This window comes from Muntiacus reevesi, chromosome 15, assembly GCF_963930625.1.
Source record: "Muntiacus reevesi chromosome 15, mMunRee1.1, whole genome shotgun sequence".
NCBI lineage: Eukaryota > Metazoa > Chordata > Mammalia > Artiodactyla > Cervidae > Muntiacus > Muntiacus reevesi.
Window position 1 is genome coordinate 27087663 of NC_089263.1, and position 18464 is coordinate 27106126.

At 43.2% G+C, this 18464-nt stretch overlaps 2 protein-coding genes across 8 annotated transcripts in view; both read left to right on the plus strand.

Annotated features, from left to right (window-relative positions):
- Positions 1-1853, plus strand: part of TARS3 (threonyl-tRNA synthetase 3) — a 43671-nt gene extending 41818 nt beyond the window's left edge. For both annotated transcript variants that reach the window (XM_065906213.1, XM_065906214.1), the window contains one exon: positions 898-1853. In XM_065906213.1, the coding sequence (XP_065762285.1) occupies positions 898-1046 (149 nt within the window). In that variant the 3' untranslated portion in view covers positions 1047-1853. The remainder of the gene's footprint in view (positions 1-897) is intronic.
- A 1559-nt stretch (positions 1854-3412) lies between these two features.
- On the plus strand, positions 3413-15571 carry TM2D3 (TM2 domain containing 3). 6 transcript variants are annotated; one of them, XM_065906645.1, is made up of 7 exons: positions 3415-3523; positions 3855-3947; positions 6433-6590; positions 10987-11161; positions 12646-12721; positions 12921-13000; positions 13772-14330. In XM_065906645.1, the coding sequence occupies exons 1-6, from the start codon at positions 3433-3435 to the stop codon at positions 12967-12969; spliced, it is 642 nt and encodes a 213-aa protein (XP_065762717.1). In that variant the 5' UTR covers positions 3415-3432; the 3' UTR covers positions 12970-13000; positions 13772-14330. The 6 variants fall into 6 exon arrangements, with proteins under 6 accessions (XP_065762715.1, XP_065762716.1, XP_065762717.1 ...); XM_065906641.1 differs by lacking the exons at positions 12921-13000; positions 13772-14330 and adding an exon at positions 14807-15571; XM_065906642.1 differs by lacking the exons at positions 12921-13000; positions 13772-14330 and adding an exon at positions 14825-15571.
- The last annotated feature ends 2893 nt before the right edge of the window (positions 15572-18464 follow it).

The window sequence follows — 18464 nt, forward strand, 5'->3', positions numbered from 1 at the left end:
AAAAATAAAATGTCCTTGAAGAACAGGAGCAATTAGATGTTGAATCTAAAATTTTGACTGTAAGAGTAATTTAAAACCAAGGGAGACGGATATTGACATGCCTGTGGGCACAATGTTGTTATCTCCTGTTAAGTTGAAAGTTTCTGTCGAAGGCAAAATAAATATGCAGGGGGTGGTCCTGTGGGCAGTTTGTCATCAAAAGTGTTTATAATGGGTATTGGTGATGGTTCAGTCAGACTTCTTGTGGTGACAGAGATTTCACATTATCTTAGACATGATGAAATGTATTGGGAGTCAGAGTGTGTCATGCCACGGAAGGTAGAATTCAATAGCCAAACCATTAGAGAAGTAACTGGGACAGGAAGGAACTTCACCCTGACCAGGACCATTTCTCCCCATTTCTGTTCCCTTTTGCTCTGGTTCTTTATGCTTCTTTGATCTACTTTATTCCACCCTCCTTGATGGCCAGTGTCTTCTTTCCAGGTGGCAAGACACATGACTGAAGAATTCTGCATCATCTCACAGTATGGGTTGTGAGAACAGACCTTTTACTTATATTCTAGAACATTCTGTCAGCTGGTTGACCTGTGTCTGGTGCCCACCCTGATTCATCAAGTGTGCCAGGTGGAGTTGGGGAGTCTGTAGGAGCTTTCTGCTCCTATTGGTACCCCACAAACACCACAGGTGTTCTCTAAAATGGACAATAGACCAGTGGGATTAGAAGTCATTCCTTGTTCCAGAAACTTACTCTCAGTGGATGACCCATGGACATTAGATTGGTATTTGGTGATTCATGCTAAGAAGGAAACTCGATGGGACACAGGCCATGTGACTGCTGACTTAATATTTAGTAAACCATTGATTTAAAATAGATTTATTTCCCTTTGTTTTCTACAGTGGTTGGAGAAAAGGAAGAAACAAATAATGCTGTAAATGTTCGAACAAGAGACAACAAAATTCATGGGGAGATCTCAGTAACTTCCGCCATTGATAAATTGAAGAATCTCAAGCAGTCACGTACCCTGAATGCTGAAGAAGAATTCTGACGTCCTTTCCCTGTGCGCAGTCTGTGTAACCTCATTTTGACCCCCAAGCTTGCATTTTCCCTAATTACTATTAGTACCTCTAAGAACTTGGAACCCATGGTCAGCTCTGCTGCTGGGCACAGTGAGAAGCGAGTCAGGAACTGAGTGGTTGATACCCACAAAATCTGATTCACTCATGTGTCTACAGACAAAGAACAAGGGTGGGAAATTTTAAATTTCCTAAATGTCTTGAGAAACTTAAATGGGAAAATGTTCATCAAAAGAGAGAAATACTAGGAAATAAACAATATGAGATGTTACTGTTAAGAACTGTGATTTTTCAAAGGATAAATCTCAAAAGTCTGCAAAGCTTTTTGAATGGGGGAAAATCTTATTTTCTAGTAACATTATGTCTCAGGTATTTTTTTAACTGAAGTTTTACTAAAGTTCACACTGAAACTTTATTTTCAAAATCAGAGTCAATTTGTTTTAGCTAACCTACAATCACAATAGAAGCTAGTACTAAATATTGGATTACTAACAAAGGATCCTAAACTCAAAGAAATTCAGTGTTGTGTAATCTTTTGTAGTTTCCACTATAGGATGAGTTGCCATTTTAATGCTTCTAAATGACAGTTGAACCTTACTTATCTTTAGGAAAAAAAATTCAAAATGTATTACATAGTGCTTCCAGGGTTACACCTATGGGTTTTTACCAAAATAATTTGCTCCCCTACAATTAAATTGCTCTTTTGACGGGATCACGTTCCACTGACTTATAGACTCAAATGGCTTTCTGATTTTAACTGAGAGGATACCTTGCTTCCTAGAACCATATTAAAACGGCTTTGTGTCAATAGTGAATTTAGCTTGCATTCCATCAGTCTTTATTTGCTATGTGCTCTGGAATTCGAAATAGATTTAAAACCTGCTCTTTTCTGTACACACTGGTCATTTAGCTTCCTGAAGAGGTGGTGGATAGAATAGTCGACCGTGAATGACAACAAATTGAATTGTATGGGTCCATATTCCTGTGGGTTTTTTTGAATAGTAGGCTTCCCTGGTGGCTCAGCGGTAAAGAACCCACCTGGGACGCAGGAGAGGTGTGTTGGATCCCTGGGTTGGGAAGATGCCTTGGAGAAGGGATTGGCAACCCGCTCCAGTATTCTTGCTTGGGAAATCCTATGGACAGAGGGGCCTGGCAGCCACTGTTCGTGGGATCGCAAAGAGTCGGACACGACTGAGCAACTAACACATTTTTTTTCAATAGTAAATACTAGAGTGTACAGGATCCTACCCGCGACAGGTGGAAGAACTGAACTTGGAGGGCCTGCTCTAAGTTTTATGTGGGTTTCCCCCTGTACCCCTCTCCCCGAGGTGGTTCAAGGGTCACAACTGTGCGATGCTAGAAGCTGCAGGTTGTGTAATGTAACTTTTAAAGCCAACTTTTATTGAAGCCAAGAACTATTCGATAGATTTCTTTATTCACCAAATGTACTAGTGAGGGAAGGGGTGTGAGAGGACTACCCACCCGGACGGTCTGGTGGAGGGTGGGCGCGAAGCGGGAGGTCTATGCGCGGCCCAGGACGAAGGATGCTGCAGCAGGAACAAGTGTGGGTCGCCGCGGCCTGCGAGTAACTCCCTTCCCCGAGCCGGGCCTCCTCCGGACGGCCTGGGGGCCTGAAACCCGCGCCACGGGGCAGTCGGCCTCTCTCTGTCCTCAAGGAGCGTCTCTAGGGACTGGCTAGACTTCGGGGCGGGACGCTGGCCGAGCCCCGGGTGGCGCGGAGTGGGGCCTCGGGTCCCCCGGGCACACCTCGAGTCCTTCCCGAGCAGTCTGGGCCGCATCTGTACACAAGCAGCTTTTCAGTCGGACGAACCGTAAATTCGTCAGATCTCTGCACGGTGCCGAGCGCACAGTAGTTTTTGTCTCTAAACGTACAGATCCAGTCACAGGTAAACAGTGGCCAACTTCCCAAACTTGTCCACCTTTGCCCTCAATCCCTCAGGAGGGAGAAAGTGAAGTAAAAGTCGCTCAGTCGTGTTCGACTCTTTGCGACCCCACGGACAATACAGTCCATGGAATTCTCCAGGCCAGAATACTGGAGTGGGTAGCCTTTCCCTTCTCCGGGACATCTTCCTAACTCAGGGATCGAACCCAGGTCTCCTGCATTGTGGGCAGATTCTTTACCAGCTGAGCCACAAGGGAGAAAGGTGAGCCTCTTATTCCAGGGGCAGGCGGCACCCGGGTACCCGTCAGCCTTAGCCGGCGGAGCGCGGGGAACCGTGGCAGGGCTACCGCGCCTGCGCCGGCGCTGTGGCCCTGTCCGGACTCGCCCCCTCGGCGCGCGCCGGCGCCCCGCCCCTCGCGCGTTCCCGCGCGGCCGGAAGTGAGCGCGCCGGCAAGATGGCGGCTCCGGTGGTTCAGCTGCGGGCTCTTTGCCGACTGTGTCGTGTGGTGCTGTTCCTCTCACAGTTCTACATCCTGTCAGGCGGCGGTGAGTTAAGGGCTGGGGGCCCCGGGACCGCAGGCGGAGGCAGAGTGCGGGAGGAGGGCGCGGGTTGCTGCGGCCGAGTCCGGCGCGGTTTGCCGCCGCCCCTCGGCTTGCTCAGGGACCCGAAGCCGAGAGCCTGGAACTGGGAGGGCCCGGGGCGTGGAGCTGTGTCCCGGCCCCACGCTTGGTCCCAGGTGCTCGCAGACCGGGACGAGTGTCGATCTCGTTGGGTTTCCCCTTCAGTTTGTGGGCGATCAGGCCGCCAGGTTTGCCCAGGCTGCTGAAGCCTGGAGCGCAGCCGCACCGCCTGAGGTCTCCGTCTCTCCGGTCGCAGGGTCCTTCAGCGAGGAGCCCTCGCAGCCGCTGCCGCAGGCCATCAAGGACCCGGGCCCCACACGGACCTTCACTGCGGCTCCCAGGGCGGCAGGTACCGGGCGTTTTCCGTGCTCGTAAATGTGTGTGTTTATATCTAGTGGTCTCTCTCTTTTTGGCGAACATTTTCTGCAGAATATGAAATCATTTCCCTGGTGGCTCAGATGGTAAAGAGTCTGCCTGCAATGCAGGAGACCCGGGATCAGTCCTTGGGTCAGTAAGATTCTCTGGAGAAGGGAATGGCAACCCACACCAGTATTCTTGCCTGGAGAATCCCGTGGGCAGAGGAGCCTGGCTGGCTACAGTCCGTGGGGTCGCGAAAGAGTCAGACACGACTGAGCGAGTTTCACTTTCCATATTTGAACATTTTATTAATTGCATTTTAGGTTATGTGAACTAAAGACAGAGGCACAGACCATTTCTGTAGACAGTCTCGGTATTTCAATACCTTTCTACATTCCGGCCTCATCTCTTTCCAGTCCCAGGCTCTTATTCCCATCTTTTTATTTGTAGTATTTTTTCACCTCACCCATCAAGATTACCTTCAACCAATGTTCCTTTCTCTTCAGAAAATTTCTTGTGCCTCTTGAACCCTGATCCTGATGTTGGGTATTAAAAGGCGCCCCCAGGGCTGTGTGAAATGGAGCTGGGAGGGGAGGGGGGGAGGGTCGGGAAATCCCAGAGGGACTGGATGAGACTTGGCTTTAAGTCTGGTGATGCCGCTGGAAGCTGGAGCAAATTACTAACCTTTCAGGCTTCAGAGACATTTTGGTTTTGTGATTCAAAGTGTCCATCCTCCAGCCTCAGTAGTAATAGGAACAAAACAATAAAGGAAAAAGCGATATTTTGCATCAGTTCAGTTCAGTCGCTCAGTCGTGTCCAACTCTTTGTGACCCCATGGACTGCAGCACGCCAGGCTTCTTCTGTCCATCACCAACTCTCAGAGCTTGCTCAAACTCATATCCATCAAGTTGGTGATGCCATCCTACCATCTCATCCTCTGTCGTTCCCTTCTCCTCCTGCCTTCAATCTTTCCCAGCATCAGGGACTTTTCTAATGAGTCAGTTCTTCACATCAGGTGGCCAAAGTATTGGAGCTTCAGCTTCAGCATCAGTCCTTCCAATGAATATTAAACATTGATTTCCTTTAGGATTGACTGGTTGGATCTCCTTGCAGTCCAAGGGACTCTCAAGAGTCTTATTCAGCACCACAGTTCAAAAGCAACAATTCTTCAGTGCTCAGCTTTCTTTATAATCCAACTCTCACATCCGTACATGACTACTGCAAAAACCATAGCTTTGACTAGATGGACCTTTGTTGGCAAAGTAATGTCTCTGCTTTTTAATTTGCTGTGTAGGTTGGTCATAGCTTTTCCTCCAAGGAGCGTCTTTTAATTTCATGGCTGCAGTCACCATCTGTAGTGATTTTGGAGCCCTCCCCCCCAAATAAAGTCTCTCACTGTTTCTATTGTTTCCCCATCTATTTGCCGTGAAGTGACCCAGATGCCATGACCTTCGATTTTTGAATGTTGAGTTTTAAGCCAGCTTTTTCACTCTCCTCTTTCACTTTCAATAAGAGGCTCTTTAGTTCCTCTTTGCTTTCTGTCATAGGAGTGGTGTCATCTGCATATCTGAGGTTATAGATAGTTCTCCCTGCAATCTTGATTCCAGCTTGTGCTTCATCCAGCGTGGCATTTTGCATGATGTACTCTGATATTTTGCATCATTGCCCACTTAATAGTGACTTTAAGTAGGACCAGTTTTAAATGAGTGTCAGTGTGCTTTGCTGAACGAAACCTTGTTCTCTGTAGTTTCATCCCTGTAGAGTTAGTTCTGTTATTTCAGTGAACTGAAATTAGTAGCCATATATTATTCCTTCTATTAAAGTCTGCTAGAAGACATCAGCATACTTGAGTTTAAAACATAGATTATTTTACAGAGAAAGCATAAGAATTTTTGACTCTTTCAGACGTTTTGAGAGCTTTTCTTCCTTCCTAAGAAAAGTGTTTACAGTTTTGGTCGTCTCTTAACTCATAGTAATATATTATACTCCTGGGTAGTCTGACTGGAAAAAAAGAGCTGTAACCCACTGAATAAGTTGCTAATATAAAGAACTGTTTGTACTTTGGTAGTGTAAAACTGCATACTCCTTGCAGATTGTGGCTTGTGGAAGTACCAGTGTGTAACAATGACAGTGTATCTTCTGGGGGTGGTTCCTTGTTGTACTGATTCTGTTAGAGGGTCAGTGGCGTCACTTAAAAATTGGTGAATTCAAGTGAAAAGCACAGTGGATTGGAAACGGAGAAATTTGGATTCTGATTGCAGTTCTACCCACCCTCTGTGATCTTGAACAAACTTTACCATCTATAAGCCTTTGTTTTTTCATCTTGTAACAGTAAACTTTTTGCAGTCCTGGTTTATTACTGGCACCATATATGTGTGTTATGCTCATGATTGTGTTCCTTAATCTTGGAAAATTGCTTTCATCTGTTATTCTAATCCGTATTCTAAGAGAATAAGCTTCTCTCTCATCCCTTGCAGAAAGTACCGATATCCCACCTTATGTGATGAAGTGTCCGAGCAATGGCCTGTGTAGCAGACTTCCCGCAGACTGTATAGATTGCAAGACCAATTTCTCCTGTGTCTATGGGAAGCCTGTTACTTTTGACTGCACAGTCAAACCTTCTGTTACCTGTGTTGTAAGTACTGCAACTTATGAATTCTTAACAAAGTCACTGTAAAGCTTGAGTTATAAATAGAGTTTAGACGTGAACATGGGGAAAATTGAGAAAGTGCTTTACATTTTAAAAGTAAGATTTGAGGATTGAAGTCCACTTTATCAGATGAAACTTCCGTCTCCCAGCAAGGTTTGGTGTAAGGGTTCAGATAGCAATTTTCTGACATCAGACTAAACTGAAGGAACTGTCAGACTGCTTAAAACAAGTAGGGCGTAGAACAGGCTCAAGGGCACCCACTGTTGTGCATCAGCAATGACCTTGTTAGAGCTGTCACGCTGCAGCCTGTCGCTGATATGTTGACAGCTCTCAGGACACCTGCTTCAGAGCTCGGTTCCTGGAGGCAGCCCTACACCTGGTGAGTGTGACCAGGTCAGGGAGATTCACATATGTGCATTCTTGAATGGTTGGACCAGGTAAATTACTGCACACTTCGTTGTAGTCCCGGCATCTGGGCGAGACAGAGAGTAGAAATGAATAACAAAACAGTATCTACTCTTGGCCTTGCCAGGACCAGCTCTGAGATTTATTCATCTGTCTCCTGTTTAATCAGGAGATGGACCTAGAGCATCTTTTCCTAAAGTGTTTCTGTGGAGCCCTTGTTGTGGGAGGTGGTCAAGAAAACATAGATTCTAGGTCATGTTCTCTTTAGCGGGTTTCCATTGACCCAGTGATTCTCACTTGAACAAGATACCTTTCCCCATCTGTCCTTTGGAGCCTGGTTTGCAGAGGGCTAGATTAGAAAGTTTCTCACCTCCCCCACCCCACCCAGGCTTTTCTGTTTCTCCTGAAGTCCAGTATCAGGAGAGGGCCTGAGGGAGGCTTCACTCCAAGGGGGCATGAGATTTTATGTGGCCTCAGCATCTGGATGTAGTGTTGGTAAACTTCAGTATTTGTCATTTTCGTGTATCAGTGTTGCTCTTGAAATAACGCTGGAAAACTAAGCTAGTTGGTGGGTAGTCTTCATGACTGCCTTTGGATTATCAGTCTGTTGCATCATCTTAAATAGAATTTTCTCCCTACTCACCTAATAACAAAACCTGTTTGACGGCTTTTTAAATCACATACTTAGTAAGTCTGACACGTAGTAGGTATCTTGTGGAAAATGAGAAAACCCAGATGGCTGAGGGGCGCTTTTCCCAGAATGAGCCTACTTTGTTTGCCTTCATGTCTTGGACATTCATCTCGCACAGCTGGTTCCTGAGTGAAACTTAGTTTTCAGTTTTTTCCTCCCTTAGGTGTTCCAAAAAAACAGGTGGTTTCATTTTTCAGAAAATAGCAGAGGACAGGGGAAATGACAAAGGTAGAGAAATGACAAAACTTAGGGAGGGACTTTTCCTGGCTGATCCTGTCCCGGGTCCGTCCTCAGCCCTTGGCTGAGACACGCCCTGGAAGCACTCTTTCCCTCACACCTCAAGTGCTTCCATCTCACCTGCTTCGTGACTAGCCAGCCGGTCATCACAAATCCTGTACAGTATCAGGTGCCCAGCCGCCAGAGGTGGCTTTTGAAAGTAATCTCAAGAGCATCTAGTGGTCTGTTTCTTCTCAGAAACGAAGAACAGTCAAACAATTGGCTGTCAGGAGCTACGGGTCCCAGGAGTGCTGCAGCTGTGATTTGGGGCCGGCCCCATGTTCTTCCCTTGGTGTTTGAGACCATCACAGGTGTACACGCAAGTACTCATCCTCTCACCTGCTGCATTCACCCCTCCCCTCCTCTCACTTTGTGTTGAACTTCAGATTAATAGAAGGAAATAAACTCTTCTCATCGTTCTAATGTGCACTTGTAGGGACTCAGGCCAAGGGAATCTCACCTGGATTACACTAGTCAAAGAAATTGTTTTATAATTTATATAAATAGAAGTAAGTGCAGAAATCCGGCTGTAGTGGAAACTGCCAGGCCAGTTCACATCAGCTGGAGATGTGCTTGACAGAACTGGTTTTTTGTGTCTGTTACTTGGAGGAGAGCTCAGTCTGCTAGTGTAAGTGAGGCAAGTTTAATTCCTTTAGGTAGGCTCTGGATTCTCAGTAATGACAGTTGTGTCACAGAGGGAAAGGTATTTACCACAGGTGAGCTCTTGTTGGGGTCTGTACTTTTTTGTGGTGTGAAAGTGTACTTAGTGAATGCTAGGGTGCCCAGGTGCCCATGGAAAAAAAGTGGAATCCCTATTTTGTCCACAGTAAATTCCAGATAGATGCAAGACTTTATGTGAGAAGATGAAATCTCAAAGTACCAGAGAAAGTGTGAGAGTTTTGTTATCATCTCAAAGTGGGGAATAATTTTCTAAGTATGAAATAAAGTTTAGAAGTTATACAAGAAAGAATTTATACATTTGACTACTAAAGATAAGAAGTTTCTGCATGAGCTTAAAAAGCATAAAGGCTAGAGATAAATGACAAATGATGAAAAAGTTTTAACACATGTGACAAATAATATACTAATACTCATAATATATCAAGACATCCAAAAAGCCCATGAGAAAAAGATGACAGTCCTGTAGAAAAATGATGCTAGAGCATGAGCACATGGTTCATAGCAAAGGAAGTACAAGTGGACTTTCAACTTGTATTTGAAGGATGCTTAATTTTCTCATAGTTTAATACAAATTAATGCATTTTTTTAACCTGTCATATTGGCAAAACAGTCAAAGAGTTTGATAACACTTTTCTTGAAGGTGTTAGAGACAAACATTGCTGTGTCTTGTCAGTAGATGGGTGGGTTAGTCAGCCTGTGGTAGACAGTTTGTCTCATCTCTGAAACCTGTGGGCTTCCCTGGTTATCAGAAGGTAAAGCGTCTGCCTGCAATGTGGGAGACCTGGGTTCTATCCTTGGGTCAGGAAGATCCCCTGGAGAAAGAAATGACAACCCCCTCCAGTACTCTTGCCTGGAAAATTCCATAGATGGAGGAGCCTGGTAGGCTACAGTCCATGGGGTCACATAGAGTTGGACACGACTGAGTGACCTCACTTTCTTCTTTTCTGAAATGTACAGATGCATGTAAGCTTTGACCTGGCAGTTCCATATCTAGGAATTCATCTAACAGGTGTTACTTATTGCACATTGATACACAAAAGTATGCCTAAGAATATTCTTAGTTGCATCATTCACCCAGCAATGTTGGAAGCAAGCTGAATGTCCAAGAAAGAGCAGTTCACTTTGCAGCTCACTGTGTAGTGAAATAAATACATTGCAGCTGCTGAGAAGAACTAGGCAACTCCAGAGATGTTTCCTGATACCTACAGAATTAAGTGAAAAGTAATTATCAGTGGGAACATTAAATTAGAAAAAGAAGAAGCGTATCTGACGTAAGCGTCCGCATGCATAGAACAGAATCCCTGGAAGACCAGCATGGATCAGCTGTGCTCAGTGCTGAGGGCCGGGCCAGGCCAGCCACCTCTTTTCTCTCCTCTTGTCTCCCCGAGTTTGTACCATGTACACTGACTGCCCAGTGTTAAAAAAAAACAGTTGATAAGAAACATGTTACAGATGCATCACTAGAAATAGGCAGATATTTACAGTAATATTGCTTAAATCAAGGAGTGCCTTACTCGTGAATACTGCCCTTATAAGTGGTTTTGCATTAATCAAAAAAAAAAGTTAGTAAATATGATACTTCCAGAGGTGATTGTGTTACCATTTAAATACAGTTTTGAAAAGTATGTTTTATAGCATAATATTAAGTGGTGGTGAAAGAATACAAAATGTTTTCAGTTTAATTCCATGTATGTAAAACTATCACAGGAAGCAAAAATGAAAGAAAGTTAGACGTGCTTCTCTCTGGAGAGGTGACCGGTTTTCCGGTAATTTCCAAATGTGCAACATATAATAAGCACATGGGGTTCTCTTACAGGCAGAAAACAAATTTAAAATTGAAATGGAAAACTTGTTTCAAGGCTCAGGGCCACAATAGCACTGGCTGTTGACTGGGTTCTGTCCAAGTTGGGGATGGTCTTCTGGGGCTGCCTGTGGGTGGGTCCTCTCGGATGCTCCTGGCAGTGTAACAGCAGTGACTGCCCTGGGCTTCATAAAGTGCCTTTTCCTTTCTTTTTTGTTATATAAGTATGCATGTGTATTATTAAAAATTTAGCCAAAGTAACAGTGATGAATCTTATCCTTTGATATTTTGATGTGCATTTATCTAGGTATTTTTTCTTAGGTACATATTTTGGGGTATATACTTACAATCCTAGATCATGGCATACACATTTGTTTTGCATACATATTGGCTTGGTACCTGTTTGTCTGCTACTTCCTTCTAGATTATAAATAGAAGTGTTTTTGATACTTGTGTCTTATAACTATGTAGTTTTATTGACATATTGACAAACTGGATTGGACTGAATAGCTCTGTGTCCTTTGTAGGATCCAGACTTCAAATCCCAGAAGAGTTTTGTCCTCAACATGACCTGTAGGTTCTGCTGGCAGCTCCCGGAGGCTGACTATGAGTGCTTCAGCTCCAGCAACTGCAGGGCGGTGTCCTGCCCTCGGCAGCGCTATGCAGCCAACTGCACTGTGCGGGACCACATCCACTGCCTGGGTAGGTTGACTGAGGGAGGCTTCTGGGCAAAGTGCTCTTCTTTAGGCGTACTTGCAGAACCATCACAGAAGTTTGAGAATTAGGTTTCAATTGTGTAGTCAGAAATGTTTATCAGCACCTTTTAGTTATGCCAGTTCTCTTATCTTTTAAAATGTAGTACTTCATAAAATAAAAATGCATAAGGTGTAAAGCATAATGTGTGATTGAGTCTCCCCCAGGTTAACAGCCAAAGCATGTGATACCATCGAAACTACCAGAGTGTTTGCTGCCTCTTCTTTAGGGGTGACACCCTTTTGAGGTTTCTTATGATCCCAATCCCTTCCTTTAAGTTTTTTATAGTTGTCCCATGTATATGCTAGAATACAGTGTGGTATATTATTCAGTAATGCATGTCTCAGAACTGTGTGAAGTAGCAGCAGGCTGTTTATGGTCTCCTGGGACTTGTTTCTTTTCATCATTATGGTTCTAAGATTCTTCAGCTTATCCTTTTCTTTTTTCACTTCTTTATAATAACCTATTGTAAGATTGTATCATAGTTTATCTGCTCTCCAATGTATTTGGACTCTTTACCTTTTTCTTTCTTTTTCTCTTTTTTACAAATTGTGGTGCTCTTAAAGCTTTTGTCTGTGTCTCTTGTCACACGTGTAAGGGAGTGTGTCTGGTATGCACTCTCTGGCATGTGTTCTTTTCCACGTGGTTGTGTTTGTTCACACTCCTGCCAGTGGTGCACAGCTGTTACTGAGGATCCACATCCTCTCCAATACTCGTCCCTAAGTTATGTTTTTTCTTACAGACTTCTATGAATTCTTTTGTATTTTGGATAGTAACCTTTGATGGCCCTGAAATCCTCTTCTGGATTTTAACTTTTTCCCCCACTTTCTTTTGGTCTCTTTTGAACACAACTTTAAATTTTAGTTAGTTGGTTTTTTCATCTGTCATAGTTAGCCCTTTTTTGTTGCAAAAAGCCTTTCCCTGCTCCAGATTCACAGAGATAATTTCCTGTATTTTCTTTTAAAAGTTGTAACTTTGGCCTTTCACATTTAGGTCTTTAGTTCCCCAGGATTGGTTTGGTGTATGGTGTGAGGTGGAGTCAGACTCACTTTTTCCAGTTTGAACAGTCAGATGTCCCAGGACCCCCGGGCCATCTGTGGCCTGCGTCCATGAGATGTGTCGGTCCTGCATGGCCTTCTCCCCTCCCGGTGCCTGGTTTGTCTGTCTTATTCACCCCCACATCATCCACACCTTGACAGCAGGTGGGGTGGTTTCACCTTCATCAAGCTGTGGTCCTCATGAACCTGTGTTCCTCACAAGCCTGTGCTCGTGGACAGTTAGGGCTTTCTGTTTAGCATTCAAGGTAGTGAACATTTATTTTTGTGAAGAGAGTTGTCTTTTTAGATTATAAATCATAAGACCACCAGCTATAATTTAGTCTCTGTGCCAGAGTATTTTTATACCCTTGTTTCATTGTGGAGTATTTCCCTTAGGTAACCGCACTTTTCTGAAGATGCTCTACTGCAACTGGACTGGAGGATACAAGTGGTCCACAGCCCTGGCTCTGAGGTAAGCCCTGTTCCCCGTGAGCAGAGACACCACTGGGCGTTTGCTGTGGCTTCTGGGCTCTTCTGCGCTCCTCTCCTACTCTCTCAGGCCCTGCCACGTGTTGGGTAAACCACAGGGACTGTGCTGCCGGGGGCTGTTGAGGTGGTCAGACCGCTATCTTTGTGGAGCTTGGTGGCCTGTTGCTGGCTTTCTTCCCAAGGTGCCTGCACGTTCTGGAGGTGACTCGAGTCTTTATTGGAGCTCATTAGAACCAGTCTGTCTTCCCATTATGAGCATACTGTAAGTCAGTGATATGCTGCGTACTATTTAAAGTAGTTAGGCTTGTGCCTGTCTTTAATTTTCAGTAATTTCCTTCTAAATCATAAAAAAATACTACATGTTCAGTATTGAAAACTAGAAAAAACAAAAATGACAAAGATAAATGTTGAAAATCACCTGTAATTCCACTATTCAAGCATAATTATAGACTTAATTTTTACATAAAAATATACTTGTATTTGTTAAACTTTTCAGCAGTTTGAAAAGAAAATTGTAGCAGTTCTCCCCACCCCTACCGGAGGGAAGGTCAGGTGGGCTGCTGGCTAAATGGTCCCTGATTCAGAAGTTGTGCAGCTGCTGTTGGAAGTTTAGGGTGAGAACCCAGGGACTGTATGGTGGAATGTGGGCAGGGCTTCTCAGCCTTGTCGTTGTCGATGTTTGGGCCAAGAATTTTTGGTTGTGGGGTGTCCTGTGAGAGTAGGGTGTGTAGCATCCTCTCTGGACTCCATTTATTGGGTGATGTTTACAAGTCTTCCTACCCCAGTGGTGACAGTAATTAGCGCCTCCAGGTATTGCATCTGTCTGGGGACCACTGCTTGAGGGTCTGGCTAGGAAGGTGGAGGGTCCTGTCTGGCAGGAAGTCCCCCTGGAAAGTGAAAAGATGGGGCCACGACAGAAAGTCAGACACAGCCAAGGTGAGATTGCCCAGCGTCTTTGACACAGCAGTTCATGTTGAAAATAACACCTGACTTTCTGCTTCCCAACAAACTTTTTATTTTGGATTTATTTTAGATTTACAGAAAAGTAAAAGCAAAGCTAGAGAGTTCTGTACATCCCTCACCCAGTCTCCTCCTCATTGTGAACATCTTAAATTACTATGACACGTTTCACAGCTGGCTTTTAAACAGTAAGAGTTCTTCTCTGGGCTCAACATGGTTTCTTGCAGAATATTGAATGTGATGATGCCTGGCAGTTGCTTCATGGTTCTCAGGTTGGGGTGGGAAGGAAAGGGTGTGATGAACTAGGGTGGGCACATGGTGGTAATTATTGAGGCTGGGTCGTGGACTTCCCAGGTGACTCAGCGGTAAAGAAACCACCTGCCAATGCAAGAGATATAGGCTTGATCCCTGGGTTGGGAAGATCCCCTGGAGAAGGAAATGGCAACCCACTCCAGTATTCTTGCCTGGAGAATCCCATGGACAGAGGAGCCTGGTGGGCTACAGTCTATGGGGTCGCAAAGTGTCAGACCCAACTGAGTGACTAAACAACAACAATAAACATGGGTGCTGTTTGCCTTCTTTTTACTTGTGTATGTTTTAGAATTTTCCATAATAAAAATTTTAAAAGAAAAGCAATGAGAAGTTGTCTGAATATTGTTAGATGCTAGAATTTGAAGGAACCTTAAAATTCATTTTTTCCTAACACAGAGCTTTTTTACATGGGTGATTGACAAAGGTCCAGACTTGATGAGGTGGCCAGCTGGCTGGCTGCCTTGAGATGCTCCTGCAGCCTCCACACTGCTGGTGTGTTAGACTAGCCCTGCCTTGCCCTCCCAGATGCACCAGTTTTTTGCTACTTAAAAACGTAGCAAGCTAGATTTTCTTCAAAAGAGAAGGAGAAGGATTAGATTTCATTACAGCTCATGTGTGTTCATTGTTGACATGTGAGCAGTCTTCTTGCCTGTGATTGTTTGGTGGTGTGCATTTGTGAGATGATCGCTGTGTCCTCATCCAGGGTCTGCTGATCTGAAGCCCTTTCACACATGTGAGTCAGCATGGTCACTGAGCCCCAGCTGGTGCAATTGGGGGGGCTGTTGATGCATTTCAGGCCTGTTTGCTGTTGCAGCATCACTCTCGGTGGGTTTGGAGCAGACCGCTTCTACCTGGGCCAGTGGCGAGAAGGCCTCGGCAAGCTCTTCAGCTTCGGGGGCCTGGGAATATGGACGCTGATCGACGTCTTGCTCATTGGGGTTGGCTACGTGGGACCAGCGGATGGCTCTTTGTACATTTAGCTGCAGTTACATGCTTCAGAGAGGAGCGGAGCTTAGCAAATATGCTTTGCCTGTGGGAATCCACGTGCTTTGAGGGACTTGTGTGTGTGTTTAATGTACAGCATCTGTACTTTGCCTGCCTTGATGAAGGTAAAATAAAAAACAGTGAACCATGCTTATCTGGAATTTGGTTTTCTTTGCCTGAAATTTTTTTTTTTCTGTGAAAAAATTTAAACTGGAAGAACAACCTGTGCAACTGAAAATCTATTTAGTTCCTAGACTTGAGTTTTATATTACTTACCTCAGAGTGTATCATTTGTATCTCCAACTTGAATGTCATCTGCCGTAAAAAACATTTGAGCTATAATTGCAAAGAGTGGAAAATCTTTTCATTCTTCAGCTAAATAAAGTTATCTATCTAAACTTCAGTCATCTCTGAGTTTTGCAGTGTAGTAATGTCTGTGTAGTGTGGTCTTTCTGTATGATTGTTTGAAATAAATGCAGAAATTTTGTGTCTGGTTCCTGTGATTGCAATTTTGTTAGTAATATAAAAGGTTGCAAGAGTACTGGAAAATAAATAAAAATACAAGTTACTTTAAAAATTTTTGCAGACTTCTGTTATGTTTTTTATATTAAAACATAATCTTGAATAATCTTAGCAACTTTCTTTTATTATTAAGAAGTGAAATGTTTCTTTTTCAGGGTATTAGTCCATTCTAATAGATTTATTCATAATTGGCTGGTTCATTAACACACAGTGGAAATATTTTAAAATGTGTCAGTGTGATAAATGCTTTTGAGTCTTTATAAGATCTGTTGTAGACCTTTTCTTGGATAGAAAAACATTTATTAATCCAAAAACTTTTTCAAAAACATTTTTAGTTAACTTCTTAAAATTCAAGTGTAGTCAATATACAGTGTTTCAAGTGTATAGCAGAGTGATTCAGTTATGTATGTTGTTGAGTCACTGAGTTGTTTCTGTCTCTTTGCAACGCCCAGACTGTAGCCCACCAGGCCCCTCTGTTCGTGGAATTTTCCAGACAAGGATACTATAGTGAGTTGCCACTTTCTTTTAGTTGTGTGTGTGTATATATATGTGTGTATGTGTGTGCATTTTTTCAGATTCTTTTCCATTATAGGTTATTACAAATATTGACTATCATTCCTGTGCTATACAGTAGGACCTTGTTGGTAATCTGTTTTATTTAGAGTACTGTGTGTATGTTAATCCCCAATTCCCAATTTATCTCTCCCAGCCTTTCTGCTCTGGTAACCATAGATTTCTTTTTTGTGTCTGCAAGTCTATTTCTGTTTTGTAAATAAGTTCATTTGTATAATTTTTATGATTCCACGTACAAGTGATATGTGGTATTTGTCTTACTCTGTCTGACTTGCTTCACTTAGTGTGATCATCTCTAGGTTCATCCATGTTGCTTCAAATGGCACTATTTCATTCTTTTCTATGGCCAAGTAATTTGTTGTTGTTCAGTCGCTCAGTTGTGTCTGAGTCTTTGCAACCCCATGGACTGCAGCATGCTAGGCTTCCCTGTCCTTCAGCATCTCCTGGAGCATGCTCAAACTCAAGTCTGTTGAGTTGGTGATGCCATCCAACCATCACATCCACTGTTGTCCCCTTCTTCTCCTGCTTCAGTCTTACCCAGCATCAGGGTCTTTTCCGATGAGTCAACTCTTTGTATCAGGTGGCCAAAGTATTGGAGCTACAGCTTCAGCATCAGTCCTTCCAGTGAAGGACTGAGTAATTTTCCATTGTATATATGTACCACATCTTTATCCATTCCTCTCTGGATGGACATTTAGGTTGCTTCTACATCTTGGCTGTTGTAAATAGTGCTGCTATGAACACTGGGGTGTTTGTATCCTTCTGAGATAAGAATTTTCATCTTTTCTGGATATATGCCCGAGAAGTAAGATTGCTGAATCATATGGTAGTTCTATTTTTGGTTTTTGAAGGAGTGTCCATACTTTTCTCCATAGTGGCTGAACGAATTTACATTCCTGTCAAGAGTGTAGAAGGGTTCCTTTTCCTCCACAACTTCTCCAGCATTTATTGTTGATAACTTAGACTTTTTGATAATAGCCATTTTGACTTGAGTGAGGTGATACTTCATGATAGTTTTCATTTGCATTTCTCTAGTAATTAATGATATGAGAGTCTTTTTATATGCCTGTTGGCCATCTCTGTGTCTTCTTTGGAGAAATGTCTATTTAGAACTTCTGCCCATTATTTGATTGGGTTTTTTGTTTGTTTGTTTATATTGAGTTGTACAAGCTGTTTGTGTATTTGGGTAAGGATTAAGCCTTGTTGGTTGCCTTCTCTACAAATATTTTCTCCCAGTTTGTATGTTGTCTTTGGTTTTGTTGTGGTTTCCGTTCCTGTGCAAAAGCTTTTTAGTTCAATTAGGTCTTTTTTGTTTATTTTTGCTTTGCTTCTGTTAGAATCTTGAAGTAATTCCAAAAAAATATTGCTGCAATTTATGTCAAAGAGTGTTCTGCTTATGTTTCGTCTAGGAGTTTCAAATAGTATCTGATCTTTAATCCATTTTGAGTTTATTTTGTGTATAGTGTTAGAGAATATTCTGGTTTCATTCTTTTACATGTAGCTATCCAGTTTTCCTGGGACCACTTATTGAAGAGACTGTCTTTTCTTCTCTTGTATGTTTTTGCCTCCTGTGCCATAAATTAATTGACCCATTGAACTCTTATGTCTGCTTTTGTGTCAGTACCATACTGTTTTAATAACTGTAGCCTTTAGTATAGTCTGAAGCCAGGGAGTATGGTTCCTCTAGCTCCATTCTTCTTTCTCAAGATTGTTTTGGCTACTTGTTCGAGTTCTGTGAAAAATGCCATTGGTATTTTTGTTAGGGATTGCATTGAATCAACAGACTGCCTTGGGTAGTATAGTAATTTTGACATCATAGATTCTTCCAGTCCAAGAATATGGCATATCTTTTCATTTGTGTGTGTGGTTTTTAGTTTCTTTCATCAGCATCTTACAGTTCTTGGAGTATGGGCCTTCTGCCTCTTTAGGTAGGTTTATTTCAATCTATTTTTTTTTGATGCAGTGGTAAATGGGGTTGTTTCCTTAATTTCTGTCTGATATTTTACTGACAGTGTATAGAGATGCAAGAGACTTTTGTATGTTAATTTTGTATCCTTCAAATTTACCAAATTCATTGATGAGCCCTAGTAGTTTTATGGTAGTGCCTTTAGAATTTTCTGCATATAGTATCACATCTACAAACAGTGACAGTTTTACTTCTTTTCCAGTTTGGAAGTGGAAGTGAAGTCGCTCAGTCGTGTCCTACTCTTTGCGACCCCATGGACTGTATAGCCCATCAGGCTCCTCTGTCCATGGAATTTTCCAGGCAAGAATACTGGAGTAGGTTGTGATTTCCTTCTCCAGGGGATCTTCCTGACCCGGGGGTTGAACCGAGGTCTCCCGCATTGCAGGCAGATGCTTTACCATCTGAGCCA

Bases quoted from the DNA above. Each gene is read 5' to 3' on its own strand.
- TM2D3 (XM_065906641.1), top strand. From the start codon at position 3,433: ATGGCGGCTCCGGTGGTTCAGCTGCGGGCTCTTTGCCGACTGTGTCGT. The intron at 6,591-10,986 runs GTAAGTACTGCA...TGTCCTTTGTAG, and splicing joins AACCTTCTGTTACCTGTGTT to GATCCAGACTTCAAATCCCA. The intron at 11,162-12,645 runs GTAGGTTGACTG...TATTTCCCTTAG, and splicing joins GGACCACATCCACTGCCTGG to GTAACCGCACTTTTCTGAAG.